Source organism: Pseudophryne corroboree, chromosome 11 (genome assembly GCF_028390025.1).
Source record: "Pseudophryne corroboree isolate aPseCor3 chromosome 11, aPseCor3.hap2, whole genome shotgun sequence".
Classification (NCBI taxonomy): domain Eukaryota; kingdom Metazoa; phylum Chordata; class Amphibia; order Anura; family Myobatrachidae; genus Pseudophryne; species Pseudophryne corroboree.
This window is the reverse complement of record NC_086454.1, coordinates 26409247-26429823: the sequence shown is the minus strand read 5'-3', so window position 1 is coordinate 26429823 and position 20577 is coordinate 26409247. Positions and strand designations below refer to the sequence as shown.

General features: G+C 45.7%; 1 protein-coding gene across 1 annotated transcript in view; it reads left to right on the top strand.

The window, feature by feature from the left end:
- Nucleotides 1-536: 536 nt before the first annotated feature.
- Nucleotides 537-20577, top strand: part of NAV2 (neuron navigator 2) — a 708207-nt gene continuing 688166 nt past the window's right edge. The window contains exons 1-2 of the mRNA XM_063946386.1: nucleotides 537-630; nucleotides 5035-5376. Of these exons, the coding sequence (XP_063802456.1) occupies nucleotides 5302-5376 (75 nt within the window). The 5' untranslated portion in view covers nucleotides 537-630; nucleotides 5035-5301. The remainder of the gene's footprint in view (nucleotides 631-5034; nucleotides 5377-20577) is intronic.

Here is a 20577-nt window from a genome sequence, read left to right as displayed (position 1 = left end):
CACTCACACTCCATGTCTCAGAGGTCTCTCAGGGCTGGGGTCACACTCACTCTCACACTCAGTGTCTCAGGGGTCACTCACACTCAGTGTCTCAGAGGTCTCTCAGGGCTGGGGTCACACTCACTCTCAGTGTCTCAGGGGTCACTCACACTCCATGTCTCAGAGGTCTGGGGTCACTCTCGCACTCACTCTCCTCACACCGCGCTGTGCGCTCTCTGGGTCCGGGAGATGCTGGCTCTCCTCTGCTCTCCGCCGCATGGCGCTCTGATTGGCCGGGGTACCGGCACGTGAGCGCGCTGCGTGTGCTGGTTGGCTGAGCGGGGCGGGAGATAGGGGGGCGGTGCCGGGTTGCCCGGGTAACGCGGGTGATGATGGGCGCCGGGGTTAGTATGGATCGGAGCTCCCGGGTGTCCCGGGTGATGTGACGGCACCGGGCTCGTGAGGTTTCCGGTGTGAGGCATCAGCTGGAGCGCGGAGCTGAGCGAGCGGTGACTCCGGCCGGGGGGAGAGGAGGCGGAGCGGGGGATGGGGGGAGGAGAGGGGGCTGCTGCTCAGTACCAGCCCGGCCACTGCTGCTGCTGCTGCTGTATCCTCTCCGGAGCCCGAGCATCCCCAGCCCGGCACAGCCAGGTGAGAGCCCGGACACCGGGGGGAGGCCCCTAACAGATCATCACAGGGGGTCCCCCTATATCACCCCAGCCTGCAGGGGACCCCCTATATCACCACAGCCTGGAGGGGACCCCCTATATCACCTCATCCAGGGCTGACCCCCTATATCACCACAGCCTGGAGGGGACCCCCTATATCACCGCAGCCTGGAGGGGACCCCCTATATCACCACAGCCTGGGGGGGACCCCCTATATCACCTCATCCTGGAGGGGACCCCCTATATCACCGCAGCCTGGAGGGGACCCCCTATATCACCGCAGCCTGGGGGGGACCCCTATATCACCACAGCCTGGAGGGGACCCCCTATATCACCACAGCCTAGAGGGGACCCCCTATATCCCCTGTATCACCTCAGCCTCATACACAGGGTGATCCCCCCTATATCACCCCAGCCTGGAGGGGACCCCCTATATCACCCCAGCCTGGAGGGGACCCCCTATATCACCACAGCCTGGAGGGGACCCCCTATATCCCCTGTATCACCTCAGCCTCATAAACAGGGTGATCCCCCCCCCCCCCCTATATCACCCCAGCCTGGGGGGGGACCCCTATATCACCACAGCCTGGAGGACCCCCTGTATCACCACATCCACAGGGGGGACCCCTATATCCCCATAGCCTCATCCACAGGGGGGACCCCTATATCCAACTCATCCTGGGAGGACCCCCTATATCACCTCATCCTAGTGGGACCCCCTATATCACCACAGCCTCATACACAGGGGGGACCCCATATATCACCTCATACTGAGGGGACCTCCTGTATCACCCCAGCCCAGGGGGGCCCCCCCTACATCAGCTCATCCTGGGGTACCCCCTGTATCACCACAGCCTCATACACAGGGGGACCCCCTGTATCACCACAGCCTCATACACAGGGGGACCCCTATATCACCTCATCCCGGGGATACCTCCTGTATCACCACAGCCTCATACACAGGGGGGACCCCTATATCACCTCATACTGGGGGACCCCCTGTATCACAACAGCCTCATCATACACAGGGTGATCCCCCCTATATCACCTCATCCTGTGGAGACTCCTATATCCTCGACATCCTCATACACAGGGGACACACACCCCTATATCACCACAGCCTCATACATAGGGGACCCCTATATCACCACAGCCTCATTGTACACAGTGGGCTCCTATAGCTCCAGAACTTCTTTATAGACAATGAAGGATCGCCGGAACAGCATTTACAGATTACCCTATATCACCGGAGCAGCATTATACACAGATAACCCTATATGACCTCTGTATCACTGAAGCCTCATTATACACAGAGGACCCTATATATCCATAGCTGCTGTACACATGGGGACCCTATATCACTGAATCCGCATTATACACATAGATCCCCTACATCACTGGAGCCTCATTATACACAGATGACCCTATATATCCATAGCTGCTGTACACATGGGGACCCTATATCACTGGATCCTCATTATACACATAAATCCCCATATCACGGGAGCCTCATTATACACAGATGACCCTATATATCCATAGCTGCTGTACACATGGGGACTCTATATCACTGGATCCTCATTATACACATAAATCCCCATATCATTGGATCCTCATTATACACATAAATCCCCTATATTGCTGGATCCTCATTATACACATAAATCCCCTATATTGCTGGATCTTCATTATACACATAGATCCCCTATATTGCTGAATCTTCATTATACACATTGATCCCCTATATTACTGGATCCTCATTATACACATAGATCCCCTATATTACTGGATCCTCATTATACACGTAGATCCCCTATATCACTGTATCCTAATTATACACATAGATCCCCCATATTGCTGGATCCTCATTATACACATAAATCCCCTATATTGCTTGATCCTCATTATACACATAAATCCCCTATATTGCTGGATCCTCATTATATACATAAATCCCCTATATTGCTGGATCCTCATTATACACATAAATCCCCTATATTGCTGGATCCTCATTATACACATAAATCCCCTATATTACTGGATCCTCATTATACACGTAGATCCCCTATATCACTGTATCCTAATTATACACATAGATCCCCCATATTGCTGGATCCTCATTATACACGAAGATCCTCTATATTGCTGGATCCTCATTATACACATAGATTCCCTATATTACTGGATCCTCATTATACACATAGATCCCCTATATTGCTGGATCCTCATTATACACATAAATCCCCTATATTGCTGGATCCTCATTATACACATAGATTCCCTATATTACTAGATCCTCATTATACACATAGATCCCCTATATCACTGGATCCTCATTATACACATAGATTCCCTATATTACTAGATCCTCATTATACACATAGATCCCCTATATCACTGGATCCTCATTATACACCTAGATTCCCTATATCACTGGATCCTCATTATAAACATAGATCCCCTATATCACTGGATCCTCATTATACACATAGATTCCCTATATTACTGGATCCTCATTATACATGTAGATCCTCTATATTGCTGGATCCTCGTTATACACATAGCTTCCCTATATCACTGGATCCTCATTATACACATAGATCCCCTATATCACTGGATCCTCATTATACACATAGATTCCCTATATTACTGGATCCTCATTATACATGTAGATCCTCTATATTGCTGGATCCTCATTATACACATAGATCCCCTATATCACTGGATCCTCATTATACACATAGATTCCCTATATCACTGGATCCTCATTATACACATAGATCCCCTATATCACTGGATCCTCATAATACACATAGATCCCCTATATCACTGGATCCTCATTATACACATATATTCCCTATATTGCTGGATCCTCATTATACACATAGATTCCTTATATTACTGGATCCTCATTATACACGTAGATCCCCTATATTGCTGGATCCTCATTATACACATAGATCCCCTATATCACTGGATCCTCATTATACACATAGATTCTTTATATTACTGGATCCTCATTATACACGTAGATCCCCTATATTGCTGGATCCTCATTATACACATTGATCCCCTATATCACTGGATCCTCATTATACACATTGATCCCCTATATTGCTGGATCCTCATTATACACATTGATCCCCTATATCACTGGATCCTCATTATACACATTGATCCCCTATATCACTGGATCCTCATTATACATTCCCTATATTGCTGGATCCTCATTATACACATAGATCCCCTATATCACTGGATCCTCATTCTACATTCATTAATACAGATATTAGTTGTCATTTTCTGGGAAGACAAAGCAAGGAGATGTACAAAATAATCTCCAGCTTTTTATGTAATTATAGTTGTTCTGATTTTTCCTTTTTTTTTTTTTTTTTTTACAAAAGTCTAATTAAACTCTGTAATTGAAGTAATTAGTGGTAATTACCCCGCTACTACTCTGCTAATTGATGTCATTATTCTGCTATTTATTCCAGAATTGGTGCGCACAGGTTTATTTGTCTATATTGTGTGTACACGTGCACCCACTCAGACCTGTTTCACTAGCCGTAATGTGTATATATTTACTGTTATCAGAGCCATGGGATTTGTGCTGTCAATTACTTTATTTTCCGATTCTCTTCTTAATTATCCACTGATATATCCTGTTGCCTGTGTGTAGGGTTATTCTCAATGGTTCCAAACTCGCAGCCCCTTTTGTGACCGTATTGTGTATTTGTTGCTATAAATAAAATAATTGCCTGTTACGGGCTGTGCTGCTGATAGACTGCCTGCAAATACAAAGGTTCAAGGGTTTTCCCAATTTGTATGCAAAGAGGTAAAGCTGTTCCGTGTGGAGCACATAGAGGGTACGGAGGAGCAGATGTCTCTTCTCTCTCCTTAGAACACTCCGCTTGCCTGTAAAGTTTATAGAATGTGAATATTCCATAGGAATCGTTTGCATTTTTATTAATCTAGACTTAAGCAGGAGATAAAATAGCTACAGTTTGTATTTTACAACCTTGACAATAGTTTTTTCTTTTTTAGTTATGTACTAATAATGTAGTCACATTTATTGCATATTATCCAGAAATATGTGTTTTGGTGTATTTGTTGTATATTTACAAATATGCCATTTTTTGTTACAATTGTATCTATAAAGCAGCAGATATTAATTGGTGGATAAAGCATTTAGATGCTGGACTTCTTTTTAATCTTTTTGGTGTGATTCTCATTTGTTTCTGCAGATATTATATTGCTGCATGGGATAGGAGATCACTTGGATGTAGGATTGTTCTGCTGTCCTGCTCATTCTCCTTTTGGTCCATAGATTGTGGTTGTATTTCTGTCGGCAGAAATAATCCCATTTCGAATTTGGCTTTTTCTGCAGATGAAACCGTGAGATTGTGCGTGGTGAAAGACGGGCGAGACGCGCAATGGATACGGGCGCGTTGGTCAGATTCTGGATTGCGCACACGTGGTGGGATTGCAGGAATGAGTGTTGCTGAAATACTTTTCGGGATTTTGGAAATGGCACTTGTGATTGCGGTGGTGGGTTACCTGGATGGATCGCCCAATGGCGGGGCGCTATAAAGGAATACACCTGGTTGTTTTCTGGATTTTCTGAGGATAATTAAGGAATACAAATAATCAGGAAATGGAATCTGTGACGGAGGGTAAGCAGTACCAGCGGAGGAAGCCGGTGGCTCACGGCCTGGAGGATCAGAAAAGGGTAAGTCGCAGGCGTTCCCAGTGTGCTGAATGCTGCCTAACTTATTATATGGAAGAGATGAGAACTTGTAGTTTATTTCAGAGATTGTGAACACCTAGGGGTATGTGTACTAACCGTTGGTTTGAGGATTTTGGCAGATTTTAGAAAATCGGATCAACTATCGATTTATAATCAAAATAATTATGTCACAGTGCAAGAATGCAAACCGCAGATTTACTAAGTTTTGGTTTTCAGACGGCCAAGCCTACCAAATAATAGACCACCCACTGACAGGCGTGTTTGAGTTCTAAAACGCATTCTATTGAACAAAGCATTTATTAACAGCTTTTTCACATATATACTCTTCTTTTGTTTTTAGTTATTGCAAAACTAAAAAGACAGTGGGGGTCGTTCCAATTAGGTGCGAGCTGCAGAACGTAATTTGCAGTTTTCCCTGCAAACTCGCATTGCGAATTCATTATGCAATCCAGTTGCACCAGCCAGAGTAAATTCACATTTTTCCACGCGTACCTCCCTGAGGATGAGGGATAGTAGGGAAAATCCTTTTTTAAGGGTAAAATGTCGGGACACTGTGCAGAACCCCTTGGACACCCACCCTAATGACTAATTACATGTCATTTTGGGGGATTTTTAAAAAAAATGGCCTCAAATTGCTTCAAAATAAAAAATTTCATTGCTTTATTCACCACAATGTAAATTTTTTTTTTCAATGCATTGTATCATTTTTAGAAGTTACCCCTGACCGTATAAAGTGCTTATACACAGGTCATGGAAGTTGGAGGTGACTTCTAGTATTTAATCATTTACAATAGGGTGAGTTCTGCCTTATAATGCATATGTTTTCCTAATAAAAGTATAAGTAAGGAAATCGGATGTTTCTGGTATCCGGACTCCAGGTCGACAGCACAAAGGTCGACACACTTTAGGTCGACGCCAATTGTTGTCAAAAGGTCGACATGGACAAAGGTCGACATGAGTTTTTCACGATTTTTTTCTTTTTTTGAACCTTTTCATACTTAACGATCCACGTCGACTACGATTGGAACGGTAAAGTGTGCCGAGTGAAGCGGTAGCGGAGCGAAGGCACCATGCCCGAAGCATGGCGAGCGAACGCGGTGCACTAATTGGGGTTCCCGGTCACTCTACGAAGAAAACAACACAAAAAAACATAAAAAACTCATGTTGACCTTTTTCCATGTCGACCTTTTGTCCATGTCGACCTAAGGTGTGTCGACCAATTGGCGTCGACCTAAAGTGTGTCGACCTTTGTGCTGTCGACCCTCTGTCCCAGACCCATGTTTCTATATAGCTTGTATACGTGTAATACTTTTCTATGTTATCTATACCTGTTTGCCAATTATAAGAAGCATTTGGCATGTATATACTCTGTTCTGTGTCTGCTGGGTGACACGGGTTCGCACAGAGGGTGCAATCTGTCTGTATATTGATTTCTCTTCTCAAGAGGCTTCTGGGGAAGCACAGAATGCGTATATCTTGGGCATCTGTCTGATCAGTGAAGATGTAATTAGTGTGTTGTTTTGGGATGGAACATGCCTTGTTGTGGCTTGAGTGGAGAATGTCTTGGCATAGTGGCGACCCTTTAAAATGTTGAATGAGGCCATTCATTTGTGTTCTTCACTTTAGATGTGCATTATAGAACCCCAGGTTATAAGGTGCTGTAAGGTAGAACACAGCGGTGTGTGGGTTGGTGATCAAATGCCAATGTGGACATTGCCTGGTCTTACTTAGTTGTATAGAGCTAATAGTGTTAATTCTAGCAACCTGCATCATTCAAAACCCATGCAGTTCCTCTTTCTGACCGGGGAGGGGGGGGGGGGTCACTCTTTGCTTTGGTGCTTCTGTCACACTATGGTCTGTATCTCAGTGAGATACAGACCAGAGTGTGCTAGAAGCACCAAAGCAGATAGCGTGCTAGAAGCACCAAAGCAGAGAGTGACACCCCAGGCAGAAAGAGGAATCGCATGGTGTTTTGAAAGGTGCAGGGTGCTAGAATGAACACTAAGCAAAGTTATATCACTTATGTTGGAAATTATGACATTACTGGGGGGAGCTCATCCTACATTATGCCTATTGCTACGTAGAGTATCTCTGTTACCTCCTATATATTGGTGTGCTTTACCTGCGGTATACACTTCGCATGGCATGTAACTGTTTCGTATATTGTGCTTTATGGAATGCAATTAGTGACCATTTTCATTTAGGGCTATAACCAGGAAATCTGCGTAATCCGTTTTCTTTACCGTTAAGCTATTAGCTAGAAGATGTTTCCGAGACACTTTGTCCCTGGGCTAAGGCTACATGGGTGACTTTCAGTCCATGCGATGAAATGTCATTAGAATTATCGGGTAAGAAAGCACGCTACGGCTTTATCTAATATAGAAGATTTATCGGGCAGTGCCCGTGCGTAATTCCTGCTCCGTCACCGATGATTTCCGTAGCGAATTGATATCGGTCCCAGTATACTGTATGAAAGTGAATTAAAGGATTCATTCTAGCACCCTGCACCTAATCAGTAAGGGGGGGTATATTTACATTTTTAAGCGCAAAATTTTATACGTGATGTACGGTAGCTGTAGTGATCCATCACATCAAAACTGTTGCCATTGGGCAGCACGGATGGTGTAATGGTTAGCATTACTGCCTCACGGCACTGAGGTCATGGGTTCCCATCACAACCCTAACTGTGTGGAGTTTGTATATTCTCCCCGTACTTGTGTGTGTGTTTCCTCAAGGTACTGCGGTTTCCTTGCACAATCCAAAAATATACTTGTAGGTTAATAGGCTTCCAACAAAATGAACGCTAGCGTGAATGTGTGCGTGTACATGTGACTATGGGAAGCGGTTTTGTGACTGGCGGCTGAGAGACCAGTGGTCACTATACAGACGCTGGAATTCTGCACGGATGAAATCGAGCCCGCAAGGGGCTTCGTTGTGCTCGCCCCCCCCTGCCAGCAACCTAAACTTTGGGATCCCGGCGTCGGTATGGTGATCGGCGGTCTCCCAACCGCCGGTTACCCATACCGAACCTGTGATAGGGAATATAGAGTGTAAGCTCCAAGTGGGCAAGGACTGATGTGAATGGCCAAATATTCTCTGTACAGCGCTACGGAATATGCGTGCGCTATATAAATAACTGGTAGTAAATAATTAGGTACAGGGTGCTAGAATGAACACTAAATATATTGTGTTACTGATAGACTGACGGCCTTAGTCTCACCGGAGTGTAATATAATACTACTTATGGGAAACAATGGGGGAAATGTAATAGGGTGTGAGAATCGGAAAGTGAGAGATTTTGGTCAAATTCTCCTGTTTTTTTAAAGTGGCAATCGTTTACATGGCAAAATCAGCCTGGTTCTGCCATGTAAACGATTGCCACTTTAAAAAAAACAGAGTTTGACCAAAATCTCTCACTTTCCGATTCTCATTACTATTATATTTCCCCCATAGAGTTACAGGATGAGTGATCTCTGTTTATAATGATCATTTCTTGTGGTCGCACAACGAGAACGGCTCGTGTAGCCTTAGCCCCAATTGGTCAAAAATTGTCATGTGTGCATTTAGTGTAATGCTCAGATTAGTGCTGTAAGGTAAATATTAACTAATTACTGACCTTTATTATTATTATTATTATTATTATTATCCTTTATTTATATGGCGCCACAGGGGTTCTGCAGCGCCTAACAAAGTGCATAAACTAATGAGTAAAAAAAAAAAAAACAGCGACTTATAGCACAAGATAATATAGGACAAGTACACATGTACATGGTATATAAGCAATGTTGCATTAGCGACGTGACACTGATATAAGCATCAGGGGGCCAGAGACCGAGGGTTATGTATCATTGTAAGGAGTACGGATAGTCTGAGAGCTTTCTATTGTATACTATAAAATCATGTGCCTTGGGAATTGCATATTGGAAATTGCGTCTTATCACTAAAGGGAAATTCCGCAGACAAAATAAAGTTTTCATACGCTGTGTGTGTAGCTCTCCCCTCTGTGAACAGCATCCAACTCTGATCCACTTTCACGTTCTCTAAATTGCCATTTATCCAAGAAGCTGACGATTTATGCCAGGAAGATACAGTTAATTGAATATTGCGCCTTTGGTTTTCCTTTGACCGAGTAGGAATTGTGTATTGAGTGTATTGCCCTAGTTTGTTGTCATTGCCATGTGCTGACGGTAACAGAAGGCAGTGTTGGCATACAATTATGTGTGCGATACACGTGTGGCTGCCTGGTTCATCAGATTAATACCAGCTAGTGTCTGCCCAATCGCGTCCGCAAGGAAACACGTGCACCATTGTGTAGCCGGAGCATTGGGTGATAAATGTAAATGACTTTATTGGATTTGTGCCTGTCCTGTAAAAATAGATAGGACGGCAGTGTTGCCCGGCATTGGTAATGACAGATGAATAGGATTAGCAGTAATTAACAATAGCTGCTATCAGCATGTAGCCTTAGTGTTATTGATTGGAAATGTGGCTTTTGCATGAACCAGAATATCATTTTCTCATTCGCTGCCAGACAATAGGTCAGAGTTTATGATCTGTGCGGCATCTGTTGTAGACGGCCTCCCCCCAGCCGTACGCTGCAGGCGTTAATGACGGAAGCTCCTCGGTGCCCACCCCCAGAGCAACTTCACAAAAGGATATTTATCATTTTCCCTAATTTCTGTTATTTACTAACATGCACAAGTAAAATCTGTGCCATCCACTTCATTATAGAATTCGATGTTATTTCCCGTTTAGTAAATGTCTGCAATCGTCTTCTTCCTCAGTGACGATTACTCGGGGCAGATAGCAGATTTTAGGTATCTGTAAATAGTGACTGGTTACAGCTGCTCCGGGGCCTGAATAAGAAAACTAGGGAAAGCCTTAAATGGATTTTAATGCCCAGTATTTGATTTATTGTCTGTAAAGCTGTCAGACTATCCTGCCGCCTTTGCCAAGCTGGTCCCATGGATGAATCAATAGACTCTGCTGTAAGTCCCCTAGTTTTATTACGCAGGCGAATGATTTGCCGCCCCACGTTCTGACAGTCTATGGTGGGCTGAAGGAGTTGTTTGTTGATGGCAAAATATTTTGGACCTTTTGACACCAGCACAGTTTAATTGCTGCAATACAGCTTTATTAACATGCAATTAATTATTTCCTTGCTGCACAAGACACGGTTCCCATCTGCCGCAGTGACAGGGGCGCTAGTACACGTGTACTAAGGGTGCTGGGAAAGTGCAGCATTAGGCGGAGAGGCTCGGTAGCAGCTGGGGCTGAATGCATTGGTCATGCTTCCCTGTCATTCATCTCCGCTTCAACCCTGCCTGTCACTGAGATCATTCCGCTTATAACCATAGTTCTAACTTCGGTTTTAATGACGCCTCCTGCTCGGATGTTCCCCCTCTCCACATCAAAACAAGCCTAATTAATAAAAGATACGTCTCAGCAACCTGCCAACACTGGCATATTTGTTCAAGCACGCCAGGCGGCACATCTTAGTGCCCGCTGGTAACAAAGAGGGAACCAGTGAAGTTTAAGAACGGTAAGATGTATTATAGTTACCCGCTCATGGGTGGATTTCTATTTACTTGTAGCGTGGGTTGCTCTGCCGCGTGTTCTTGGCTGCAGCTTAAACACAGGATGTGGTTTAAATGCCGGCTGTCGGTATCGCAGCGTTCAGAAGACCGACGCCGAAATCCCAACAGCTGACCGTGCCGACAGCCGGAATCCCAGCGCAACAGAGCGAATCCCACTCGTGGGTGTCCATGACACCCATCGAGTGGGAATAGATCCGCTCGCCACTGAGCCCGCAATGTGGCGAGTGCAGAGAGCCCGTAAGGGGACTCTTAGGGCTCGCTCCACTGGCAGCAGAAAAAAAAACAGTCACCCGACTTCCATGTGGCCCCATTAGACGAGCAGCATACGGCGCTCTGATGCAGGGGTGCCTGCTGTGTTGCCCCCAGAAAGGGGTGCCCTTAGGTATGTGCCTAGCGGGAAATCCACAACTGTTTATTGTCCTAAATAGGTTTCAGAATTCCGGCGCTGGAAATACGAGTGTAGGCAGGGAAGGGGTGCACCATTTGAGTGCTAGCGATATCACCCCTAAAAGTCGGGCGTGTCTTCCAGTGAGACACTACAGCTACACACAAACAGCTCGGGAAGCACTGATCTCATCTACGTTAATGCTGAAGTAAATATACAGCGTTTCAGAAATCGCTCCTCAGCTCAGACAAGGACAGCAAGGCCCTTTGATTTCCAGAAGTAATTGATAACTGAATTGTGAGAACCCTCTGCGACGGGTGCGATTACACACAGGAACGACCCACCACTCATCCTTTCATCACAGCCGCCTAAAGCCACCGTTTGAAGTGATGTGAAAATGGAAAAAGATCCCATTATCCAGGGAAATTTACAGGAAAGGTCACGACACGGACTGGCTATGTACCCTGGTAGCAAAATCACTTGGGCGAATTCAATTACTGTCACAAGTTATGAATAACATCTCATACAGTAACACGCAGCTTACATGCAACACACACAGCATTTAACACTCTTTGTGACGGGGAGATAAGCAAAGTTTTATCACATGAAATTAAACAGATCTTAAAAGACATTTAAGGGAATGTCTAATAGTCTGAACCGGAGAAGACTGAAAACAATCGCTACAAAACAAACGAGCAAAAGGCTACATAGACTCCTATAATAATGATTTGTAGATTATATGTTTTTCTGACATCTGCAGAACTTTGCTTCGTTCCACTCCAGGTAAAATATGCAGAATTACATATTTTGCAGAGCAATTCATATTTAAATTACCTGCATCGAAATGAAACATATTATGACTCCAAACTGCATGCAATTTGTTGCTGGAACTGTTTCTTCCACGATTGCCCGCTGGCTCTATACGTAGAGTCTGGTTGGGAATACATCACACTGAAATAGTGGAAACAATGTATTGAATTAAATTCTATTTATTGCTCTATATGATTTATCACTAGAATTCAGTGAAGGGGTGGAAGCCAAGAACAGGCACCAGGGACCCTGCTCGTCTGAGTAAAGCATCCAGAAAAGCTCAAACAAAAGAAAATGATTTGTGGTTTTATGGATCTTAGTACAATAGAGGAATAATACAGACTAGTTATCAGCCTGTCAAAATGAGGTGAGGAGCAACATTAGCCTTTTATTATATAGGATCGTAACTGGCTTCAACTTACTAGCTGGCACCTCGTTACTCTAGGTGGGAACTTGCATCTAAGAGCTGGACCCTTGACCTGTGTTATATAGAACCTCAGACAAATTCTATTTACACCTGTTACATTGAGCTATGCTATAAAGGGGTTGGGATTAAAATTCCGGCTGACGGGTCTGGCAGTCAGAATATCGATCGCGGCATCCCGATGATCAGTATCCCGACAGGGTAAGTGTACTTACCTTCCCCCAATGGCCCCTTAACCCTAACCCTCCCTCCCCGCAGCCTAAACCTAACCTCCCCCAACCCATGCAGCCTAACTCTCCCATTGGTGCCTAAACCTAACCCCCCTCCCCGCAGCCTAAACCTACCCTCCCCTCGCCGCCAAACCCACGCAGTCTAACACTGACCCTACCAGTGGTGCCTAAACCCACCTCCCTCCCCGCAGCCTAAACCTAACCTTCCCCAACCCACGCAGCCTAACCCTAAGCCTCCCATTGGTGCCTAAACCTACTCCCCTACCCGCAGCCTAAACCTACCCCCCCTCCCAACCCACGCAGTCTAGCACTTACCCTCCCGGTGGTGCCTAAACGTACCCCCCTCATCGCAGCCTAAACCTAACCTTCCCCAACCCACGCAGCCTAACCCTAATCCTCCCATCGGTGCCTAAACCTACCCCGCAGCCTAAACCTACCCCCTCCCCCACTGCCAACTCATGCAGTCTAACCCCAACCCTCCCGGTGGTGCTTAACCAACCCCCCCCCCCCCCCCCCCCCACACCACCACATACCGCAGCTTCCCACTCTGGACAGCCTAACCCTCCCTGGGGGTGCCTGTACCTAACCATAGGTCCCCCGGTTCTGCAGCCTGACCCTAACCCTCCCCCCGCAGCCTAAACCTAACACCCTGCCTCTCCGGCGCCCCGGCAGTGTATCGATCAGGATCCCGGGAGTTGGGTTGCCGGCGCCATCATTCTGATCAGTGTCGGGATTCCGGCATTGGTATTTTGACAGTCGGGATCCTGACTGATTCCCAATATTGGGCAGCACAGACGGTGTAATGGTTAGCATTACTGCCTCACAGCACTGGGGTCATGGGTTCGATTCCCACCATGGCCCTAACTGTGCGGAGTTTGTATATACTCCCCGTACTTGCGTGGGTTTCCTCCGGGTACTCCGGTTTCCTCCCACAATCCAAAAATATACTGGTAGGTTAATTGGATACCAGCAAAAATTAACCCTAGTGATAATGTGTGTGTGTGTGTACATGTGATAGGGAATATAGATTGTAAGCTCCACTGGGGCAGCTTCACTGATGTGAATGGGCAAATATTCTCTGTAAAGCGCTGCGGAATATGTGTGACTGGTAAATAAATAAATAAATAAATAAATATAAAGTATTCTTAAAAAATATTAAAAATAGAATACGTTTTTTTTTTTTGAGAATTCTAGAAACGTTTGGTAAACAGTTACACACATGAGTGGGTACTTGGAATAAATGAACGCACATTAAGGGCTACATGGAACACATCTAGGGAAGAAATTGCACAAGCAACTTACAAATAAATAAGCAGAAAGTGTGCGTTATGCCGGAAGGCACGTGTATAAATATGTACATTTATTTTTCCACGCTCGCTGCCGTAGATAACTAATGGCTGCGGCACGGAGCACCATGAATAAAGACAGAACACACAGTTATAAAGACAATATTTTATGTGACCGCTTCAGAATGGAAATCCTGACCTACACAGCAGTCTGGCAATTTACCATTCCCTATCCATGTATAATGAGGAACGGGGGAATTTATTATGAATAAATAGAATTTTCTGGACAATGGGGAACTGGCTTGTACACGTAGAGTATAACTTATGCTGCTGAAATCCTCTTAAGGTTCCGCAGAATGAATTGTATGTATAATACCATATAAATGTCTTGCAACATGTTCTGCTCCTGCATGGCGGTGGATTTCTCAATGTTTCCTGCAATCTATATTTCCGCTGTAAATAAGTTACACATATTTAAGATGTCCCTTGACAACCACCTCCAGGGTTGTCAACTCCGCCCCCACCTTCTAAGCTATATCACAATATCCTAGTCAAACCAGGGCCGGATTTAGGAAGGGGCGAAGGGGGCGACCGCCCCCCCCCCCAACACAGTCATAGCCACGCCCACTTTTGAGCTGAAGAGAGCTCTCCAGGGAGAGCCTGAGGCAGAACGCTGTGCTGCAGCCTATACCACAGCAGCACAGAGGAGCCAGGAGAGCAAGGGTTACAGAGCATATGCCCCTCTCTTGCAGGTGTGTGGGTACTAGGGCTAATAAATACAATTACCCCATAGCACAGTCACATGTACATAGAACAATCACAAAGCTCTATCCCAGTCTCACTCAAAAAGTTCAGTTTTTCAGGAATTGAGAGAGGAGGAGTTAGGATTGCAGATGGGAGGAGTTGGGACTAGAGAGAGGCGGAGTCAAGATTAAACAGTAAACTGCCCATCCTAAAAGAAAAGTCTACATCCGTCCCTGAGTCAAACTGACAACTGGTGTCAAAGCATGACCTGATTTCCAGCCATATGCCTCTTTAAGTTCCATGTAAAATAAAATTTGCTGTAGTTGAGTGTATTTTAGCGTGCCCATACCATGACTGTTGATTCTATTTCTGAGTGGGAGAAGGGACCTTCTGACGTATCTAGGGGAGGAGACACGTCACCAGGGGGAGGAGCTACGTGCGAACAGGGTACCCGAAAAGTACCCTCGCTTCGCTCGCTGCACTTCGGGCTCGGTGGCTCGCTTCGCTCGCCACCTGATTACTAAAGGTAATAGTTAGTGGCGTGGACAGTAGAGGAACTATCCCGCTGGCCTAGCTCCTCCCCCTTGTGTCGTAACTCCTCCCCCTTACGAAAAAGGTCCCTTAGCCCACTTGATTCTAGCATCTACCATACCATGACCGGCCTGTGGGTGGATGGTCCCCTATGATGTATAGCTACCGGCTGCGTGAGAGAGAAGGCTTTGGGGATAAACCTCATCAGCCATCGCTTTGTACCTGACACACAACTTGCTAAATTGAGTTCTGAATTTTATTTCAGGACAGCATTAAATGCAGATCTCCGACAAGAAATGTAATGAAATAACATAAAGAACATTCTGTTACAAGTTCTGGACACAATCCAAGGACTTGTAAAGAAAACACATCTTAGTAGACATATTGAATGCGTTAATACAACTTGCACAATCAATGAAAGCAGTGACTGAGAAACCTGACAAATGATCCAACTAACTTCATTACACAACAACTATAAAACTTTTATTTTTTTTCCACAATCCCATGAAAAATAGTTTCTAGTTTCCTCTGAGATGTGAGATGTAAAGGTAACTGGGGATGTGGACGTACTAATGCAGATTATATGGAACACTTCCAAAATATCAAAGCAACGAAACTCAATAGGATTTCCCTGCAAATACTCAAATTGGATTTTGACTACATTGGGGTCGATTCAATTCACCGGCAGTTGAATAGCGCCGGGAATTAGCTCCCGGCGCTATTTAATTCAGCTCAAGTTAAGTCAGCGAATGCCCGTTCTCCCGGACTTAACAGGTTGATTTGTTGGGAGAACGGGCATTCTCCGACTTAACTCCCCGCCGCAATGCTGATTCCCGACAGAATCAGCCTCGCGCCGGCCGCGCTGCAGCACTTTTGTCGGATTTCCTCTCTCAAGAAGAATTCAAGACAATGGAGTGTCACTTGGCGCTGTATTGAATAGCGCCGGGAGCTAATTCCCGGTGCTATTTAACTGTCGTGAATTGAATCGACCACAGGTTTGGTCTAGATCAGTGGTTCTCAAACTCGGTCCCCAGGACCCCACACAGTGCATGTTTTGCAGGTAACCCAGCAAGTGCACAGGTGTATTCATTATTCACTGACACATTTTAAAAGGTCCACAGGTGGAGCTAATTATTTCACTTGTGATTCTGTGAGGAGACCTGCAAAACATGCACCGTGTGGGGTCCTGAGGACCGAGTTTGAGAACCTGTGGTCTAGATTCACAATCCTGGCTGTTTAAGAACACAAGGATTGCTGTATGGGGTGGGGGGTGGGGGGGGGGGGGGTAGTGTACCAGCCAATCATCTCCAAACTGCCATGTTACAGGCTGTGTTTGAAAAATGACAGTTAGGAGCTGATTGGTTGGTAGTTTATCTCTCCACTTTATCACTCTCTAGGGCTTAATAAATCTGGCCCTTGGTAAAAGAGCAGCTCACACACATTTTATTTTTCTTGACACCATAATACTGTCAGGGATATTCAATTACCCGCAAATGACTGTCGGGTGTAAATTACCGCCAGGGGGGTTATTAAATTAGCCCCGATAAACCAGTGCATGCCACGGCTTTACGGGGATTTGTTTCACCTGCTTCCGGCAGGCGAAGCAAAATCCCCGAAAACAGCCCTGTTTTTACCCGAAAACACACAGGTTTCGCTGAACCTGCGTGTTTTCGGGTGAAAAGGATGTTTTTTTCCGGGTGAATAAACATTGATGATACTTCAAGAAAGATCACACAAAGCTTCATCGGCGGTAACTGAATATCCCGGTATATGTGCCGGAGAGACCGGGGCAGGGGATTTCAAGTGACTGAGAGACCCGGGAGAGTCTGTGTATCTTGGCGGAGACACTCGTTAAAGGTCTGTATATCATGGCGGAGAGGATGGGAGGGTCACTGTTGCAGAGAGACTTTGGGTCCATGTAGCGGAGACCCCGGGGAGGGGGGTCCACGTGGTGGAGAGACCGGCATTTATTATAAATGAATTATGTGGAGCATTCTGTAAGCTGAATAGTTTTCCAAGGAACACGGTTGGATTAATCCCAAGCATGCTGCCACAGTTGAAATCAAGGCTGCTTTCTGTAATAGTATTTCCTGCAGGTGATTCATCAAATGGATTTAAAAAGACGTATTAGGGCGACATCCGATCATTACACCTTTAGACAAAAAAAAAAGAAACTGATATTCATCAAAGTGATGGAACACAGAAGTCAGAAAAAAGAGCAGAAATCTAAGATAACCATTCCCCGGCTCTTATTCTGCTTCCAGATTTATTCTTTTACTGCTCGGATAAATGCAAACACTTAATACTGACATCATACTGTTCAATCCAATACATCATCCTGACTTCCTAGCAACTAGATGTATGAACAATCTGCAGCCGCACATCTGTAGGGGCAGACTGTACAGATTTGGTCTTCCCAATGACTGTGGCATCTCCTGACTTCAGGACGCGGATTGGCTAATTTGAGCCCCCTTGATATGAATTGGATGCTTGCTAAATTCAGGGTCCATGTTTGAGGGTATTTGCTTGCGTGTACTGTAGTCCTATGATAACGGCTGGCGACCTTGAGTGCCACTTTTCTACCTGTTCCCCGCCAACCCCTTCGTAGCATGCTACTGTATCTTTAAAACAAAGCAAATGGAAATAATTTGGAATTTATTCCGTTTAAATGAAATATTGATAATGGACAAATTGTACATTTTCTTAATGTTCAAAATACAAATGAAGAGAAAAACGTTGGACAAAAGTGATGGGAGAACCTCCGCAGCTGTTCTACCGGGTGTGGTTCATCAAATCGACAGTGTCTAGGTCGACAATGTTTAGGTCGACCACTATGGGTCGATAGTCACTAGGTCGACATGGATGGAAGGTCGACAGGGTTTTTAGGTCGATATGTGCTAGGTCGACAGGTCTAAAGGTCGACATGAGGATTTTTTTTTTTTTGGTGTCGTTTTCTTCGTAGAGTGACCGGGATCCCAAATTAGTGCACCGCGTCCCCTCGCATGGCTCGCTTCTCTCGCCATGCTTCGGCATGATGCCTTCGCTCCGCTACCGCTTCGCTCGGCACACTTTACCGTTCCAATCGTAGTCCACGTGGATCGTTAAGTATGAAAAAAATTAAAAAAAAGAAAAAAAAAGTGAAAAACTCATGTCGACCTTTAGACCTGTCGACCTAGCACATGTCGACCTAGAAACCCTGTCGATCTTCCATCCATGTCGACCTAGTGACTGTCGACCAATAGTGGTCGACCTAAACATTGTCGACCTAGACACTGTCGATCTTCAGACCGGATCCCCTGTTCTACACCCTAGGGTGTGCCTGTCTGTCTTATCCAAGAATGCAGGTCTTGCTTAAGCACCCTGATATATATAAATCCAGCAAAGTAAGAGTGTTGGTGTTGGGAAAGCAGCAAAATAACACATCCACTATCAGGACACATGGCTGGGGACTGGGGAAAGAGAGAAGATAATATATCTGTCAGACATAGATTTAAGGCTCATTTCATTTCACGGTGGAGAAAATAAATAGCAGTATAGCGGCTCGGAGGCCATGGGAAGATAACTCTGTGCTACATTCGGGGACAGAAAGCTGGCCTGCAGGCCAAGTCTGTCTGATGTAATAGCCAGGGGGGTTCCAGCAACATCTGAGGGGGTAATTCAGACCCGATCGCTGCTGTGTGTTTTCGCACAGCGGGTGGTCAGGTCTAAACTGCGCATGCGTATGCACCGCAATGCGCAGGCGCGATGGTCCGCACCGATGGAGAGCGCCGGGCAGCGATGGGATGATGTGAAAAAAGCGATCGCACGGGCGTTCGCAAGGAGATTGACAGGAAGAGGGCATTTGTGGGTGGCAACTGATCGTTTTCAAGGAGTGTCTGGAAAAACGCAGGCGTGTTCAAGCGCTGGAAGGGAAGGGTGTCTGGCGTCAATTCCGGTCCCGGACAGGCTGAAGTGATCGCAGCGGCTAAGTAAGTCCCTGGGCTGCGCAGTGACTGCACAAAATCAGTTTGTTTAGCTCTGCTACACATGCGATCGCACACTTGCACAGCTAAAACTCACTCCCCCTGTAGGCGGCGACTTTCTGATCGCAGCAGTGCAAAAATTGCTGCCCATCGATCAAGTCTGAATTACCCCCTGAGGCTCTTAAAGTGGGTACACACTGATAGATATATTTGCAGATCAATTGATCGGCAGATATATCTATCAGTGTTGAGCATACACACTGCCCGATCCGTCGGGGCCCGCCCAGTTCAGCTGTCAATCACCGCCGGCTGCTGCAGCATGTGTACGGGCGGTTGGCCGACCGCCCGTACACACACAGCGCCGCGCCAATATATCGGTAGATATATTGGCCGTCGGCTGTGCTGCGGGGCCAACGCGATATGTCTGTGAACGACGGAGTTCACAGACATATCGCCTGTACACACTGGCCGACGGACCCGCGATATATCGGCCAGTGTGTACACACCTTTAGACCAGCAGAAGAGGTGCCCAGTTATGGAAGAGCCATTGGGGGAGTTCACACTTGAATTACATTCTACTTTTTCCCCCTTTTTTTTGATTTGCCACCAAATTAGTAAATGTGTCTAAAAGTAACAAACAAAAATATTTAAATTTCTTATGCTGTGAAATGTGAAGGAGCGCTGTAGTCGTTAGTAATTATAAACTTTACCACAAAGTTTCTGCAGCGCCGTACAAGGAATACAGAGTATATAGTAACGATGTTTCCTGCCTTGTCCTAAATACAATGGGGGGGAATTAAATTGCCGGCAACTTGTTAGACTGGCAGAATTCCCATGACACCACGGAGTAGCAAACACTTTTCAGCGGAACGGGCAGGCGAAGGGTGCAAGCCAGGCTGCCGTTGCTGGTGTTTAAACGCATCGGCAAGGGCAGTTTGCACCCTTAGCCCAGAATTGAATTCCCCCCTATCATGTTGTAAACAGACATATCTAGGAACAAGGCACAGCAATAACATGAGAGTAATACCCCTTTCACACCGCACAAATAACTTGGTATCGACATGGTATATTTCTGGGTCGACGCGGGTCGCTGTGCGGTGTGAAAGGGGTCACTGATGAATTCCCGGTTGTCCTCACCTGGTAATTCAACCTGGGCATAAACCAGGGTTATTACCGGGTCAGGTGAAGTGTTATCGGTTGCTGGGTTGATGCGA